Here is a 13,790-nt window from a genome sequence, read left to right as displayed (position 1 = left end):
TGGCGCCCTCGGATGACGTATAAGCCAAAGCGACGGGCGCTGGTGCGTGACATAATACGCCAATGGGGGTCTCGCCTTTGGAGCAAGGCCAATGAGAATCTGGCCACACCTGGAGGGCCCCCGCCCAAGAGGGATATCGACCAATCAGAGTGCGGGAGAAACAAACCAATGAAGAATCTGGATCTAAATAAGTGAAGGCAAGCGAGGCGGCTACGCCTTCATTGGAGGAACGAGGGCTACTGAGAGCGCTGTAAAGTCGTTGGCCCAGTCCCTAAAGAGGAAACTGGACCTTTGAGAGCTCAGAAAAGTTGGGAGGCCCCGCCTGTGCCACCGAAGCTCGTTCCGGAAGTTTTAAAACACATTGACATCCGCGTCAGCCAAGGGCTGGTCGAGGCTGGAGACTGCCTAATGCCTTTCCCTCTTGGGTAGACAGACACCACTGACTTCCAGAAAGACCAGGAACAGGATGTGGGAAGCTCACAGTGGGCGCCTACCTTCTCCAGAAGGAGAAGGTAACACCTGAAGACTTTTTGCTAGATGAAAAGGGAGAGAGATGGAGGGAATCGTTCGCTGTAAAGGCCGAGAGAGTAGTAAAATACAACTCAGAAAGTCACGTGTGTAGATTTAGTGTCCGTGTCCTTTCTTCGGACACGGCTAACCTCTCCTTTTTTCGCAGTCCTCAATAGGTTTTACTAGGAATATTTAAAATACACAACTCTGGAGAATGTAATGAGCCTCCAAGTACCTCTCAACAATTACTGATATTCTACCCTGTTTCATCTATACTTCTCCCCCTCCTTCTTGCTGGAGTATATTAAAGCAAATTCCAGACATATGTCAATTCCTCCTAAATACTATATGATATGTCTCTAACAGATAAGGACTATTTACAAGCAAAAAACAGCATTTTTACACCCAAGAAAATTAACTTCTAATTTCATTCTCGGATTTCAGCGCGCGCGCGCGCGCACACACACACACACACACACGGAAATATTAATTTCTGGGTCTATCATCTGACACCCAAACTATTCAATTTTCCCTTCAAAAAGTATGTGTAAAATCAGGCTACAAATAAAGTATGCACATTGGATTTGATTGGTTGGTCGGTCTTTTTTCTTTTTTTTCTGTCAAAACTTGTTGACTGGCTTGGTTTCTTGAAGTTACAACACTAAATCAGCACTAATGAATGCTTTGTTAAGATACTGGCTTTTGTTTGCTTCTGTGCTACAGATGTAATAAGAGAATAGGTCGCCTCCCCCTTTTTTTACATTATTATTAACTAGAGTCCATACTTAAATTTCCATAGTGTTTAATTAATCTCTTCTGTTCGATCATATCATCCAGGATACACTGCATGTAGTTGTCTTATCTCCTTAGGCTCCTCTTACTTACAATTTTTCACACTTACCTTGTTTTTCATGAGTTAGTTTTGAGGAGTCCTGGCTGGGTATTTTGTAGCATGTTCCTTGTTTGGGATCTGATGTTTTTCTCATCATTAGACGGGGGTTATGTGTTTTGTGGGGGTGGGGGGAAGGCTGCAGAGGTAAAGTGAAGTTTTCATCATGTCATATCAAGGGTACATACTATCAACATGACTGTTAGCATTAACTTTGATTTCCCAGCTGGGGAAGCGTTTGTCAGGTTTCTCCACTATAAAGTTACTTTTCTTTTTACTCCCTTTCCATGCTCTTTGGAAGGAAGTGACTGTGCCCAGTCCACACTTAAGGGGTGGAGAGTTATATTCCACTTCCTTGAGAATGGAATATTTACATATTCTGCACAGGGGTTTTTCTCCTTTTATTATATCATTTTTATCAGTATAGACTCATATTTTATACTTTGGGTTGTAATTCAATATTACTTTAGTTATTTTGTTGCTCAAATTGTTCCAACTTTTAAAATCTTAAGTCTTTTTAAGATAACTGGGTGGCTCCGTCAGTTAAGGCTTGGACTCTTGATTTTGGCTCAGGACATGATTTCATGGTTTGTGAGTTCGAGCCCCACATTGTGCTCTGTGCTGACACTGCATAGCCTGCTTGGGATTCTCTCTCCCTCTCTCTCTGCCCCTCCCACTCTCATTCACATGCTCACTCAAAATAAACTTTAAAATTTTAAGTCTTTTGAAGGGCGCCTGGGTGGCTCAGCCGGTTAAGCGTCCGACTTTGACTCAGGTCATGATCTCATGGTTCATGGGTTTGAGCCCCGTGACAGGCTCTGTGCTGACAGCCTGGAGCCTGCTTCCTATTCTGTGTCTCCATCTCTCTCTGCCCCTCCCCCGCTTGTGCTCTGTCTCTAAAATAAATTAACATTAAAAAAAAAATTTTAAGTCTTTTAATCTATAAATTTCCCTCCCTCTGCCTTTTTATTCCTTCCTTCCTTCTACCCTTTCCTTCTTTTCTTTTTCTTGTTTATATGTTTTCATCAATAATTCTCCTTACTGCATCTGGATTTTGAATTATATATAGGCAAGTTTGGCCAACTTCTAGTTTATAGAGAACTTCACCTTCATGGAGCTCATATTCTGTTTGGAGGACAATAAAGGATAAATAAAGTAGAACAGAAAGTATACTAGAAGACATACTACAGAGAAAGACAAAGCAGGCAGGGGGGACAAGGACCCCTGTGTTGTCTTGGCTAGAAGCCAAGATGAAGAGGAGGGGAACACTAAGGTGGCACATTGTAAAGCAAACATATTAAAGATGCCAAGATGTCAAATCTCCCTCATTTGTAAACTCCCTGCAACCCCTGTAAAACTCCCATCTGTGTGTGTATTTTTTCTGGAAACAGGTAAGTTGGGTATAAAGTTCATTTCATTTTGGAAAAACAATTAGCAAGAGATAGGGAAACCTTGAAAAATTAGAGCAAGACCAGCCATTTCAGATACTAAAACTTATTTCAAAATCTTTATAATCAAAACACTGTGGGGATGGCATATGAGAGTCAGACAGTAGGCTTGGAGAATCCAAATATTGCCCAATTAACCATGGAAATTTAACATATGAAGAGGTGGCATCTCAAATCACCTGAAATTTTATTTATATAGGTGGGTAAAGTTTTACTTTATAAATTGAAGAGTAATTCACAGTGAAATGCACAGACATAAAAAGTATAGCTAGACGGGTTCTGACACCTACCCTCATTACCTTCAACATACAATCCACTTCCAACTCTAGAAAGTTCCCTTGTCTCCTCCTCGGTTGATCCCTGCTACTCACCTCTCCTTCAGAAGCAACCACTGCTCTGAGAATTTTTTTTTTAATGTTTTATTTATTTCTAGGAGACAGAGAGAGAGACAGCATGAGCAGGGGAGGGTCAGAGAGAGAGGGAGTCACAGACTGAAACAGACTCCAGGCTCTGAGCTGGCAGTCAGCACAGAGCCCGATGTGGGGCTCGAACCCACGAACCGTGAGATCATGACCTAAGCGAAAGTCGGACGCTTAACCAACTAAGCCACCCAGGCGCCCCTGCTCTGAGAATTTTAAGAAGTGCTATTGGGATACATGTAAATATGATGAAATTGGATCCATTTGGATAATTTCCAAATGACTTTAGAGATTTATATGTAAAAAAAGCTGTCACCTCCCTCCCACCCCAGCCCCCTACAAGCCCTCCTTGGGCACCCACGTGCTTCCCTCTCATTACCTTTACAGAGTGTGTGCGACCTTCTATCTAAAGTTGCGCCTCTTACAGCTTGCTTTATTTTTCTCCAGAGCAGCTATCTTCCAACATACTAAACATTTTGCTCACTTAACTTGTCAGGGATCCATCTCCCTGTCCTATAACAACAGCTTCCTGAAGTCTGGAACTTTTGTCCATTTTGTTCGGTGCTAGATCCTCAGTGTTTAGGACAGGTGCTCAATGACATTTTGCTAAGGGTGAAGGTGATGAGGGCAGTTTCAGGGGGACCTAGGGTGGGGTCCAGAGTAGCTTGCTGCCTTGGTTTTAATGGGATGAAGAGACAGGTGTAAGGCAATTGAGGGGAACGGAACAGGCTGTGAGGGGGCCAGCAAGTGGGTAGAGACGGTGGGTTGACACATCTGGATGATGCTCTCTTCCAAAGGCCTTTGGTGGGGTGAACAAACAGGAAGCTCTTGAGTTGTTTGAGCCCCCTTTTCATCTGCACAGTTGCTGCAGGGCGCCTTGGGCCTGGACCCAGCGCAGCCGCCACTGGGGCAGGGACAGGCCCTGGCAGAGCTCCCCGGAGAGGGCGGCTTGGCCTGGCTGCTCCCACCTGGGGGAAGGGGACAGTGTCACAGGGAAGGCCCGGGCCTCCCCCAACGCCCCCCTTCCTCGCCCACACCCCCAAGTCCTGCCTACCCCGCCCCCCACATCGTGCCCCGCTCTAACCAGTCCCCAACGACCCCCTGTAGCCTGGGGATCCGCTCCAGCGCCTGTGTCAGCAGGTTCTCCAGCTGCTTCAGGGCCTGTCCCAGATTCTCTTTCTGCTCCTTTTCCCGAGCTGCCCGGGTCTGCAGCAGCTCTGCAGGGGAGAAACCCAGGAGGCAGTGCTGAGTCCTCTGGCTCCTGGGGTTTTGCAGCCAATGGGTCACCAAGTCTCCAGTCACCCAGTGTTGACCTCACCTCTCCCACACCTCCCCCCTCCTCTCGGGTCCTCATCTCAGGGGCAAGCCCACCATCCCCCAGGCTTCATCCTGGATACCTTCCTCCCTCCCCAACAGACTACCAATCCTCTTTGCCCATCCCTCAGCTTCCTCCCCCTTCTCCCCTTCCCTACTCACCCCCCAGCCCTCTTTCTAGGCTCCAGGTCTCAGCCTCCCATTCTGGTCCATGCCTCTGGTACATGCCAGCCAGAGTGGTCTTCCTAAGGCGTAAACCTGATCCTTTCCCCCTCCTGTGTGGAACCCTCCAAGGCTCCCCAGTAGCCCCAAGACAGAGTCTGAGCTCCTCAGGCCAGTACTTGAGGGTTTGCACTATGTGACCTCTGCTACTACCAATCCTCACCTATCCCTCTGGGCCCATTCTGGGCTTCCTCCTGGAAGCCCTTCCCAGCATCCCCCACCCCAAGGCTTCTCCTCACACTGCTGTAGGCCTTCACTCCAGCAGTTTCCCTGGAGACTATGACTGGATCTAGTTCCTCTCCACAGGCACATCTCAGACTAAGCACAGATCAGCAGTGTGGTCAGAGCCCTTGGGCCTGAATCCTGACTCCATTCCATCCTTGCCTTCTGACCTCAGGCATGACATGTGCCTCTTCTTCAGCTACTTCTGCGGTCAGGTGTACCTGAGCCACAGGCTAGCGGGGCAGAGTGCGGACTGGCACACTCTGGAGTAGGACCTACAAGGCTTGTTGACAAGTTCAAGGTTGGGGGGGGGGGCGCACAGGAGGTTAGGGTCCTGGGGGGAATTAGGATGACTCTGGGTTGCTGGCCTCAGGAAGGAGGGTGAGGTCATTTTTTGAGGGAAGGAAACCAGGCAGAAGAAAAACAAAACTGCTTTTCAGATCAGAGGGAACTATGCTCTGCTGCAGCCATGCTAAAGCCCAAGGTGCCCATGTGGCTGGACGATGTAGTGCTGTGTCTCCGGCTGCTCCCGCACACAGCTCCCTCCCCACACACAGCTCCCTCCCTGCACGCAGCTCCTTCCCCGCACACAGCTCCTTCCCCGCACACAGCTCCCTCCCTGCACACAGCTCCCTCCCTGCACACAGCTCCTTCCTTGCACACAGCTCCCTCCCGCATACAGCTCCTTCCCCCTCCACACACACAGCTCCCTCCCGTACACAGCTTCTTCCCCGCACACAGCTCCCTACCACACAGCTCCCTACCGCACACAGTTCCTTCCCTGCACACGGCTCCACCCAGCACACAGCACACAGCTCCGGCACACGGCACACAGCACACAGCACACAGCTCTGCCAGGCACACAGCTCCCAGCTCACTGGAGGAGAAGGCCTGAAACTCAAAGGCCAGAAAATGGCCTCTTCCTGCTTTGCTGATGGCACCCCAGTTCGTTTCCCATCAATACACCTCTTCCACCTATTCATCCTTTGGTTCTGCTCGCTTTGCTTCCACCACTGGGATCCCTGGGGCTGGACAGCTGGGGGCCTCTCTCCCCGTGGAGCTCTGGGGGCCAGTAGCAACCCAGCAAGTGCTAGTTGAGGGAATCTACTGATGAACCACTTTTCTGAGTTTCAGTTTTGTCATCAGTAAATTGGGTCTTAATCTCTACCCTTATGGTGAGAACTGAAAGAGACTGCACGTGTGCAGACAAAAAGGTCACAATCACACCAGAGATGCACTGTGCTTCCAGTATGCCGTGCATTGTTCAGTGCCCTATTTGGGTAACCGAACTTCGTCTTTGCAGCAACTCTGTAAGGTACTACGATTATGCTTACTCCACTGAAGAGGAAACTGAAGCACATGGAGATTACACAGCAGGGAAGATGTAGGGCTGAGAAGAGTTTAACTCCACAGCCTAGCTTTTAACCACTCAAGTATCTTATTAGATGCTGATACTTGACTGCTTCACAATTTGATAGGCAGTGTCACCTGGTTAAGAGTACAGACTACATGTCAGACTGCTGGATTTAAATCCTAGCTCTGCTACCTAAGCAGCCACCAAGGCCTCCTGTCTTAGTTCTTGCCTCTGTACGTGGGGCACATGGCAGTGCTAACCCCATGGGGCTGCGGCGCAGGTGAAACCCGTGAGCATGCTCACAGCTGACGCGGCGCACGGTCGGCACTGTGATTTCTGCTGGAGGCTGGCAGCCCTGGGAACGGGCAGGAATGCCGCTCGTGAAGGGAAGGCAGGCCTTACCCTGGGTGGGTGGTCCTGGGGGCAGGCTGGTCTTCATGCGGAGCAGATCCCAGCACCGGAGACTCTGCTGGTCCTGGAGAAACAGAAGGTCCTGACGAAGAGAGGCGGCCTTTGGAAGGAGCAGCTCTGGAGCCTGGAGGGAGGGGAAGGGACAGTCATTTTGGGAGGGGGTAGGGGTGGGAAGGCAGGTCCTAGGGGATGGAAACTCACCTTCCCTGCAGGCAGCCCCAGTCTGTGGCTCAGCATTATGAGGCTGGAGCCCCTCGGGGACGCAGGATGCAGCTGATGGATGGATGGCAGGACAGTGGGCAGGGGCTGTAGCCTGGAGGGAGAGTCCGGGGGCGGGGGGGGCACTGAGACGAGGCTTGGGTTCCAGAGGTTCTGGGGGCTGAGAGGTGGGCTCAGGAGGCCCAGGAACTTGGAGGTGGGTCTGGGGACTAGGATTCCAGAGTTGGGACTGAGGACCTGAGGGTGAGGTCTGGCAGCTTGGGAACAGTGAGGGCCTGGGATTATTTTTTGGGAGTAGAATCAGGGAGTGATAGTCATCCACAGGAGGGGAGACAGGGGGTGGCCTGGTGCTACCCTCCAGGGCTGTGCCGAAGCAAGGTGTCCAGCGGAAGGTGGGGAAGATGCCGGGCTTCCTCCTCCAGACAACTAAGCAGCTCCTGGGACTGTGGTGCCACTGCCTCAGATGTGGGGACCACTTTTTGCTGAACCAGAGCCAGTACCTGTGGGGAAGGAAAGGGATGGGAGGGGCAGCCTGGAGCCACCCAGCCCCATCTGTGGGAGCCCTAGCCCTACGCAGACCTTGCCTCAAATCCATCCTCACCTCCGCAGGGCTCCGGCACAGGCGCGTCTTGCTGGCTGAGTTGCCTTTGATGAGCAGGCGGATCTGTTCCTGTGTCTCCTCCTGGATAACCACGAGGCCATGGAGATGGGCTGCTTTTACTTCCTACCTCCCAGCCTCTGGCCCTGCCTGCCCCTTTGTACAGTCCTCCTTCCTCTTGGAAGGCTCATCCTGGGCCCCTCCCCACCACGAGGCCCAGTTCTGGATCCCAAGGCTCCGGCCTCTCTCTGGCCCTCCATGCAGCACTTCCACTTTCCCCGAGGCCCGCCTCTCACCACCAGCCGGCGCCAGTGCAGGATCCGTTGTTGTTTGGCCTGTAGCTCCTGTAGCAGAAGCTGCCGGCGCCCAGTCACCTCCTCCAGCTCCTGGCTCTGGGCGCGCAGGGCCTTGAGCTCTGCCCACAGGCCACAGCCTCGGAGTCCCAGCACCAATGCCTGCCTGGGGCACAAGCAGAAGAGAGCAAGGCAGAGGAAGGTGACTAAGACTCATAGTGGAAGAGGGGGATCAGATCTGGCAGGATGCACAAGGAGCCACAAACACGGAGATAAACCAGGAGGGCAGGGAGGCAGAGCTGGGAGGCAGAGGGACAGAAAAAGTCCAGTATTCAGAGGCCTCTGGGAGAGAGGTGGCCTAGAGGCCTCTGCTGAGGGAGCCCCTCACCTCTCTCTGGATTCCAGGGGACATCTCTCCACCTCCTCCATCAGGCCTTGGAGGCGCTGGGTCAGGATTTGATGCTCCTTCAGCAGGGGGCCCCGCTGGGCCACCAGCACACCCACGTCCCGCCAGCCCTCCTGGGGCAGGGGTATAAAGTCAGGGTGGGTATGATCCTTGGGGGTGAAGGGATCAAATGGGCTCGGGATGGGAAGGAGATGGAGTCTTGGGAAGGAGATGGAGTCTTGGGAAGGATGCCTGGGGGTCACCTGGATGAGATGCACCATGGACGGCAGGGCCTGGCTGGAGTCTGGCTGGTCTGGTGCCTGGGACCTGGGGGTGGGATAAAACGGCTAAGGGAGGAGCCCTCTCCCCTTCCTGAGCTTTCGGGGGTGGCCATTGTCAGCCCACCTGCCAGACTGATCACTGTGTTTCAGCTCCATCCCCGACAGCTGATGGCTGCGCCTGGTCCTGAGTCTGGTCCGGGTTACCCGTCCCCTGGCCCTGCCCCACCCTTAGGAGCACTCCGCCTCACACCTGGTTATCTCCGTATCTTGGAGCCCATCTGGACTGCACAGGGACCGAATCTCTGCCTCCCGCTCTTCAGCCAGGTGCTCCAAGGAGGCCAGGATGTGGCCCGGAGGATGGTTTGTCAGTAGTGTCTGGGGGGAGGTGGGGAGGGTGAAGTAGGGCTGGATGGGGACAGGGCTGTGACCTGGGACCCAGGGTGATGAGGCAGGGATTAAGAGTTAGGTTCTGGCACCCTGGGGTTTGCTCATGGGGCAGAAGGTGTGGCCTTTCCTGAAAGCTCCCCTCACCTCCACTGAGCTAAGCCACTGCTGGTAGGAAGCTCCAAAGTGGTCATCTCGAGGGGTTCTACAAGGTTAGGAAAGGGGACAGAGAATATTACAAACATGTCAACTCTCCCTCTACTGACTACCACTACCCTATAAGGTGGGGGCTATTGTTCCCATTTTAAGGATGAGGAAACCAAGTCCATCTATGCCTCCTGGACTTGAATTCCCAACTAGCTGGACTTAGGGCCTTTTACATGTGCTATTTGTCTAGAATACTCTCTTAACCTCTTACCCTTGCTAAGCCTCCTCACCAGAGAATCTGTCCTCCCTGACTCCTTAGCCGAGTAGTGTCTCCTTTGGGTACCCGGAGTTTCTCAGGCTTCCCTGCCCCCAACATCCCTAACCACTGACTGTCACTATTTGTGATGGATTTGTCTGCTCCTTGTCCCAGCCTGGAGCCGTCAGGGCAAGGCCTGCGGCTGACATAGTCCAGAGGCTCAGTGGCTGAGGAATTAACAGCGAAGTGACTCCCCCCTCAAAGCCCAGCTTCTCGGCAGGGTCTGTGGGGCCTGGATGACACTCACAAGACGATGCCTCCCTTGGCCTGAGGAACTAGGAGGTTCTGCAAAAACTGGGTCCGGAGGGTACAGGCTTTTCGGACATCAGCCTGGGAAGAAGAGGATGGGGCATGAGGCGGACCCAGGGGTCCACCTGATCCCAGACTCCCCACCTCTTTCCCCATGGCCCAGGACTCTTACCAGGGCCACAGGCTCCAGTCCCAGGGCTGCTGACGACAAGGGTCCAAAGGTTATATCAACTTTGGCCTTCCTGGAGAGAGAAAGAGTTGGGGTGGGGGGACCTTGGGAGAAAAGGAGCTAGAAGAACGGATGTCTATGTCTCCTCCTGCTGCAAGGCTTATCACAGGGATCACCGAGCCTGGATCTCAGGGGCCACCTCTAAAATTAGGCCACTGTCATCTCTTGGCTGTATTAGCTTCCTTACTGGCCTCTCCTCTTGGCCCCTGTGGTCTGTTTTCCATCTAGTAGTTAAGGATCCCGGTAAAACCTCAGACATATCATGTCACCTTTCTGCCCTCAAGCCTTGAAAACAATGTGTTTTCCCATCATACTCAGAACAGTGATAGTGGGTATCACAAACTCTGTGTGACTTGACTCACTGAATTATCATACCTACCCTATACAGTAGGTCTACCATTATCTCCATTCTATAGAGCTTACAAACGGAGGCACAAAGGAGTTAAAATTGTTTGCCCAAGGTCACAGAGCTGTAAGTGGCCAAGCTAGGGCACGAACCCATCCTTAAGGTAAAATTCCAATGCTTCCATAGCACTCTGTCCTATCGCCAACCTCGCCTCCTCATGCTCTCCCTTTTGCCTGTGTAACTTAAGCTGAACTGGCCTCCTGGCTGTTCTTCCCACACACCAAACTCAGCACCTCTGCTCTTGCTGCTGCTCTCCATGGAGATTCCTACCCCAACACAAATGTTACCTCCTCAGAAAGGTCTGCTCAGACCATCCTACCTAGAGTAGCATTGCCCTCTCCCTTTCTATACACCACCTTTTTTATCAGAGCATTTATGCCTCCCTGCAATTATAGAGTTTGCTTCCTATTTTATCATCTATCTCCTCTGCATCAGTGTGTAAGCTCCGTGAGGGTGGGGACTTGTCTCTTATTTACTGTTCTTTCCCCAGCACACTCCCAAGATATACAGCAGGCATCATTCTACGCACTGGAAATATCAGTGGCTGAGATGACACAATTTCTTGGTCTTACGGACTTTAAATCCTAAGGAGTAGAGCTCAGAATCCTAGAACCCAAGAAGGGGTCTGGGTCTCTAAGGAAAATGTCTGTCCGCTGGCCTAGTAAAGGCTGGTCCCTGGGCACCTGAGGGCCTACCTCTCTACGTCCTGCAGATGCTTTAATTGATTCTGTAGCCGCTGCATGGGATCTTGAAGCCCACGCTGCTGTCTTCGCATGGCCCCAGCTTGGGCCCGGAGGAGGAGAGCACGACGCTGGGTGTCTTGAATGCTCTGCAGGGCCTGTGCCATGGCCATGTCTATAAGAGAAATGGGGTGGCCATCAGCACTGCTCATCTTCTCAGCTCCATAGGTCACCCTGAGCCTCCGCCTCTCACTCCATCTGCCCCAGGCTGCTCATCTTCCCAGCCCCATAGGTCACCCTGAGCCTCAGTCTCTTGCTCCATCAGCTCCAGGCTCTGGTCTAACTCCTGGATCTCTGACCGCAGGCGAGCAACAGTGGCTTCCAGCTCCAGCTTCCGACGGGCCTGGTGGGATCAGGTACAGAGTCAGATGCATGGCCTGGTTGGGGCTTGGCCTGGCCTGACTGCCCTTTGTGGAACACCGGTCTCCTCACCTGCACAGGGAGGTGGCAGGGGGGGTTTTCCTAAGCAGTTTCTCTTGTCTAATTCTCTAGGCCAAGAACACGAGGGTATCATCTGTCTTCCTCCTTCCTCCTGGGATGGTCTCACCTATCCTCCTAACCTGTTTCCGGTCTCTACATTTATGACACTATATCTCTGCCCCAGATCTCATCTCTCCACGAAGTGCCAAATCTAGGAGTCCCAACGTCTTCTGGAATCCTCCCCTTAGATGTCACGGGGGCCTCTTACACACAATAGGTCCTCCATTGGCGCCAGTATATCTCCTAAACCAGTCCCTTCTCCCATCTCCCCTCATCAGCTTTGATGCCTCATATCCATGTCCCCTCAACATCCAGCGCATGCCTGTCTCCCTTGGACTGTAAGCCCTGAGTGTGGGGACCAGAGCTGTCTTGCAACCCAGTGTCCTTGGCATCACACAAGCCTAGGCCTAGAGCAGCAGAAATCTAGAAGTCCTCTTTTTGGATGGAAGAAAATCTTATAACACATGCTTCTCACCTCTGGACTGTCCTGGTGGCCATACCTGAGGAAATGAGGCCAGAGTTAGGGGGTGACAGGGACTTCCAGGAGGAGACAGGAGGTGTGAGTCTATGGGTGAAAGTACGGCTGGAGGGGACTCGGGAAATAGGGAGGAATCGCTTTTAGAACCAGTTACCAAAGTAAGTTTCCTCGGATCTTCCTGACATTCCTACAGGGGAGAGGTAGAAGGAAGAGGTGTTACTGTGAGGTTGGCCTGCGTCACCCTCCCCTGTCACAGCCTCCCTCATGCAGCCAGGCTCACCTCTGGCTGTGCACATGCTGCAAAACATAGGCCCAGATGTCAGCCCCCTGGCCCAGACACAGCCTGTGGAGACAGTGTGTAAAGGTTTGCCCCGGGCATCACAGAGTTGGGAGGATCCTTATTCCCGGGGTGGCGATGGTGGGGAGTCTTTACTAGGGAATTGTTACTTCTGAGGGGAAAGGGGAGGGTCTACACTCTTTGAGGTGAGATATTCCTTCCTAGCGAATTCTTGGTCACTGAGTTGTGGGCGTTTCGCTGGATGTGGATATTCTCATTTCCCTGGGGGGGAGGGGGGCAGAGATTCCTTTCTCCTAGGAGAGGGCTACCTCTGGTCACTTCCTGAGGTGGGGGTGGAGAGTATACTGCCGGGTACTGCTCTCTCATTACCCGATATGGGTCATTACTCCTATAGATTCAATCTCCAGTGGGGAGGTCTTTGCTGACTCGGAGTCTCCTCACTGGCTGGGGAGGGTAGGGGTGGTAGGGTGCTGTAGGGGCAGTCTTGCTCCAAAGATCTTACTTCTACACAGTTAGGGGCTTCATGAACTCTCAGAGGATCCTCCGGGGCGGGTGCCCCGCCCTCACTCTGAACGGACTCACGGGGTCGGGTTGTGGGAGTGTGGGGGTCACCGCCAGGGGTGTCTTCACTCAATCCAGGATCCTCTTCCCGGGTATACTACTGGGTGTGGGACGGGGGTTGGGAGAACGCCCTCGAGGATTATTCTCATTCGGGCTGAGGTGGGGGAGAGGAAGGCGGGTCTTCAGTGAGGGGTGGGGTTCTCACCCCCGGAGACGATCTCTAAGGTATGGAGTCCTCACTCCGAGAGCATCCCTCACCTGCGCAGCGTTGACTCCGGGGCCCGGGCTGCCACGGGCGCCCCCATCTCTTCCGCCGCCCAGCAACCCAGTTCCCGCGCTTCCTGCACTAACTCCATCACAGCGCCGGGACAGCCGCTTCCCGCACCCTCTTCATGTGTGGCGCCGGCCTCTGACGTCACGGGCGCGCCGGCAGTGACGCCATGGGTTGCCAGGCAGACTGGGGCCCCGCGGCTCTTGAGCGCTGCGGAGGAGTTCTGCGTGTCCGTCTCCTCCAGGGTGGTTCCTTTGAGTGAAGATGAAAGGGGTGTGGAGAAACGGTGAGGCTCGTTCGCTTTCGGCCTCCCCCCGCTCACTACGAAGTGTCCCCTAAGGGGCACAAGGTCCCAAATGCCTCCCTTGCTTTTCTTGTCATAATGGGACTTTCATCCATGGAGGCCAGGTGCGGAGATGCCAAACTTACCGCTCTTTGATTTCAAAAACAGGGGGTTTCAGGTCTGAGTGAGGGATAGGGGGCCGATAGCAGGACCATCTCCCTGGCATGCTTTCTTCCAGGTATTCGTTCGTCTTTACCTTTCCATAACGTTCGTGAGCCAATCCTGCCCTGGGGACACCGCTGTGGGCGAGGCAGGTCCAGTCCCATCTGGAGCTCACTGTTCAGCGGGGGAGTTGGAGGCATCGCCACCACCAGGTAAGGATG

The 13,790-nt window shown here is 52.9% G+C and overlaps 1 protein-coding gene across 3 annotated transcripts; it reads right to left on the bottom strand.

Annotated features, from left to right (window-relative positions):
* Window positions 1-3,604: 3,604 nt before the first annotated feature.
* HAUS5 (HAUS augmin like complex subunit 5) lies at window positions 3,605-13,249 on the bottom strand. 3 transcript variants are annotated; one of them, XM_039249749.1, is made up of 19 exons: window positions 13,112-13,249; window positions 12,275-12,337; window positions 12,149-12,181; window positions 11,992-12,016; window positions 11,274-11,379; window positions 10,992-11,151; window positions 9,834-9,903; window positions 9,660-9,742; window positions 9,097-9,154; window positions 8,816-8,940; window positions 8,548-8,611; window positions 8,288-8,418; window positions 7,903-8,065; window positions 7,610-7,690; window positions 7,363-7,508; window positions 6,991-7,102; window positions 6,781-6,913; window positions 4,351-4,483; window positions 3,605-4,234 (listed from the first exon to the last, which is right to left on the bottom strand). In XM_039249749.1, exons 1-19 carry the CDS (start codon window positions 13,207-13,209, stop codon window positions 4,117-4,119), a joined length of 1,902 nt encoding a protein of 633 aa, XP_039105680.1. In that variant the 5' UTR covers window positions 13,210-13,249; the 3' UTR covers window positions 3,605-4,116. The 3 variants fall into 3 exon arrangements, with proteins under 3 accessions (XP_039105680.1, XP_039105683.1, XP_039105682.1); XM_039249752.1 differs by lacking the exons at window positions 11,274-11,379; window positions 12,275-12,337; window positions 13,112-13,249 and having other exon boundaries at window positions 12,149-12,176; XM_039249751.1 differs by lacking the exons at window positions 11,992-12,016; window positions 12,149-12,181; window positions 12,275-12,337; window positions 13,112-13,249 and adding an exon at window positions 11,469-11,954.
* Between the last annotated feature and the right edge of the window lie 541 nt (window positions 13,250-13,790).

This window comes from Hyaena hyaena, unplaced genomic scaffold (genome assembly GCF_003009895.1).
Source record: "Hyaena hyaena isolate Hyena2069 unplaced genomic scaffold, ASM300989v1 scaffold_345, whole genome shotgun sequence".
In the NCBI taxonomy this organism is placed as follows: domain Eukaryota; kingdom Metazoa; phylum Chordata; class Mammalia; order Carnivora; family Hyaenidae; genus Hyaena; species Hyaena hyaena.
The sequence above is the reverse complement of the archived record's forward strand: the minus strand, read 5'-3'. Positions and strand labels throughout refer to the sequence as shown.

Coding starts and splice junctions, on each gene's coding strand:
- HAUS5 (XM_039249749.1), bottom strand. CDS start 13,209: ATGGAGTTAGTGCAGGAAGCGCGGGAACTGGGTTGCTGGGCGGCGGAA. Junction 9,155..9,659: donor GCCAAGGGAGGCATCGTCTT/GTGAGTGTCATC, acceptor CTAACCTTGTAG/AACCCCTCGAGATGACCACT. Junction 4,235..4,350: donor CAGGGGGTCGTTGGGGACTG/GTTAGAGCGGGG, acceptor CCCTTCCCCCAG/GTGGGAGCAGCCAGGCCAAG.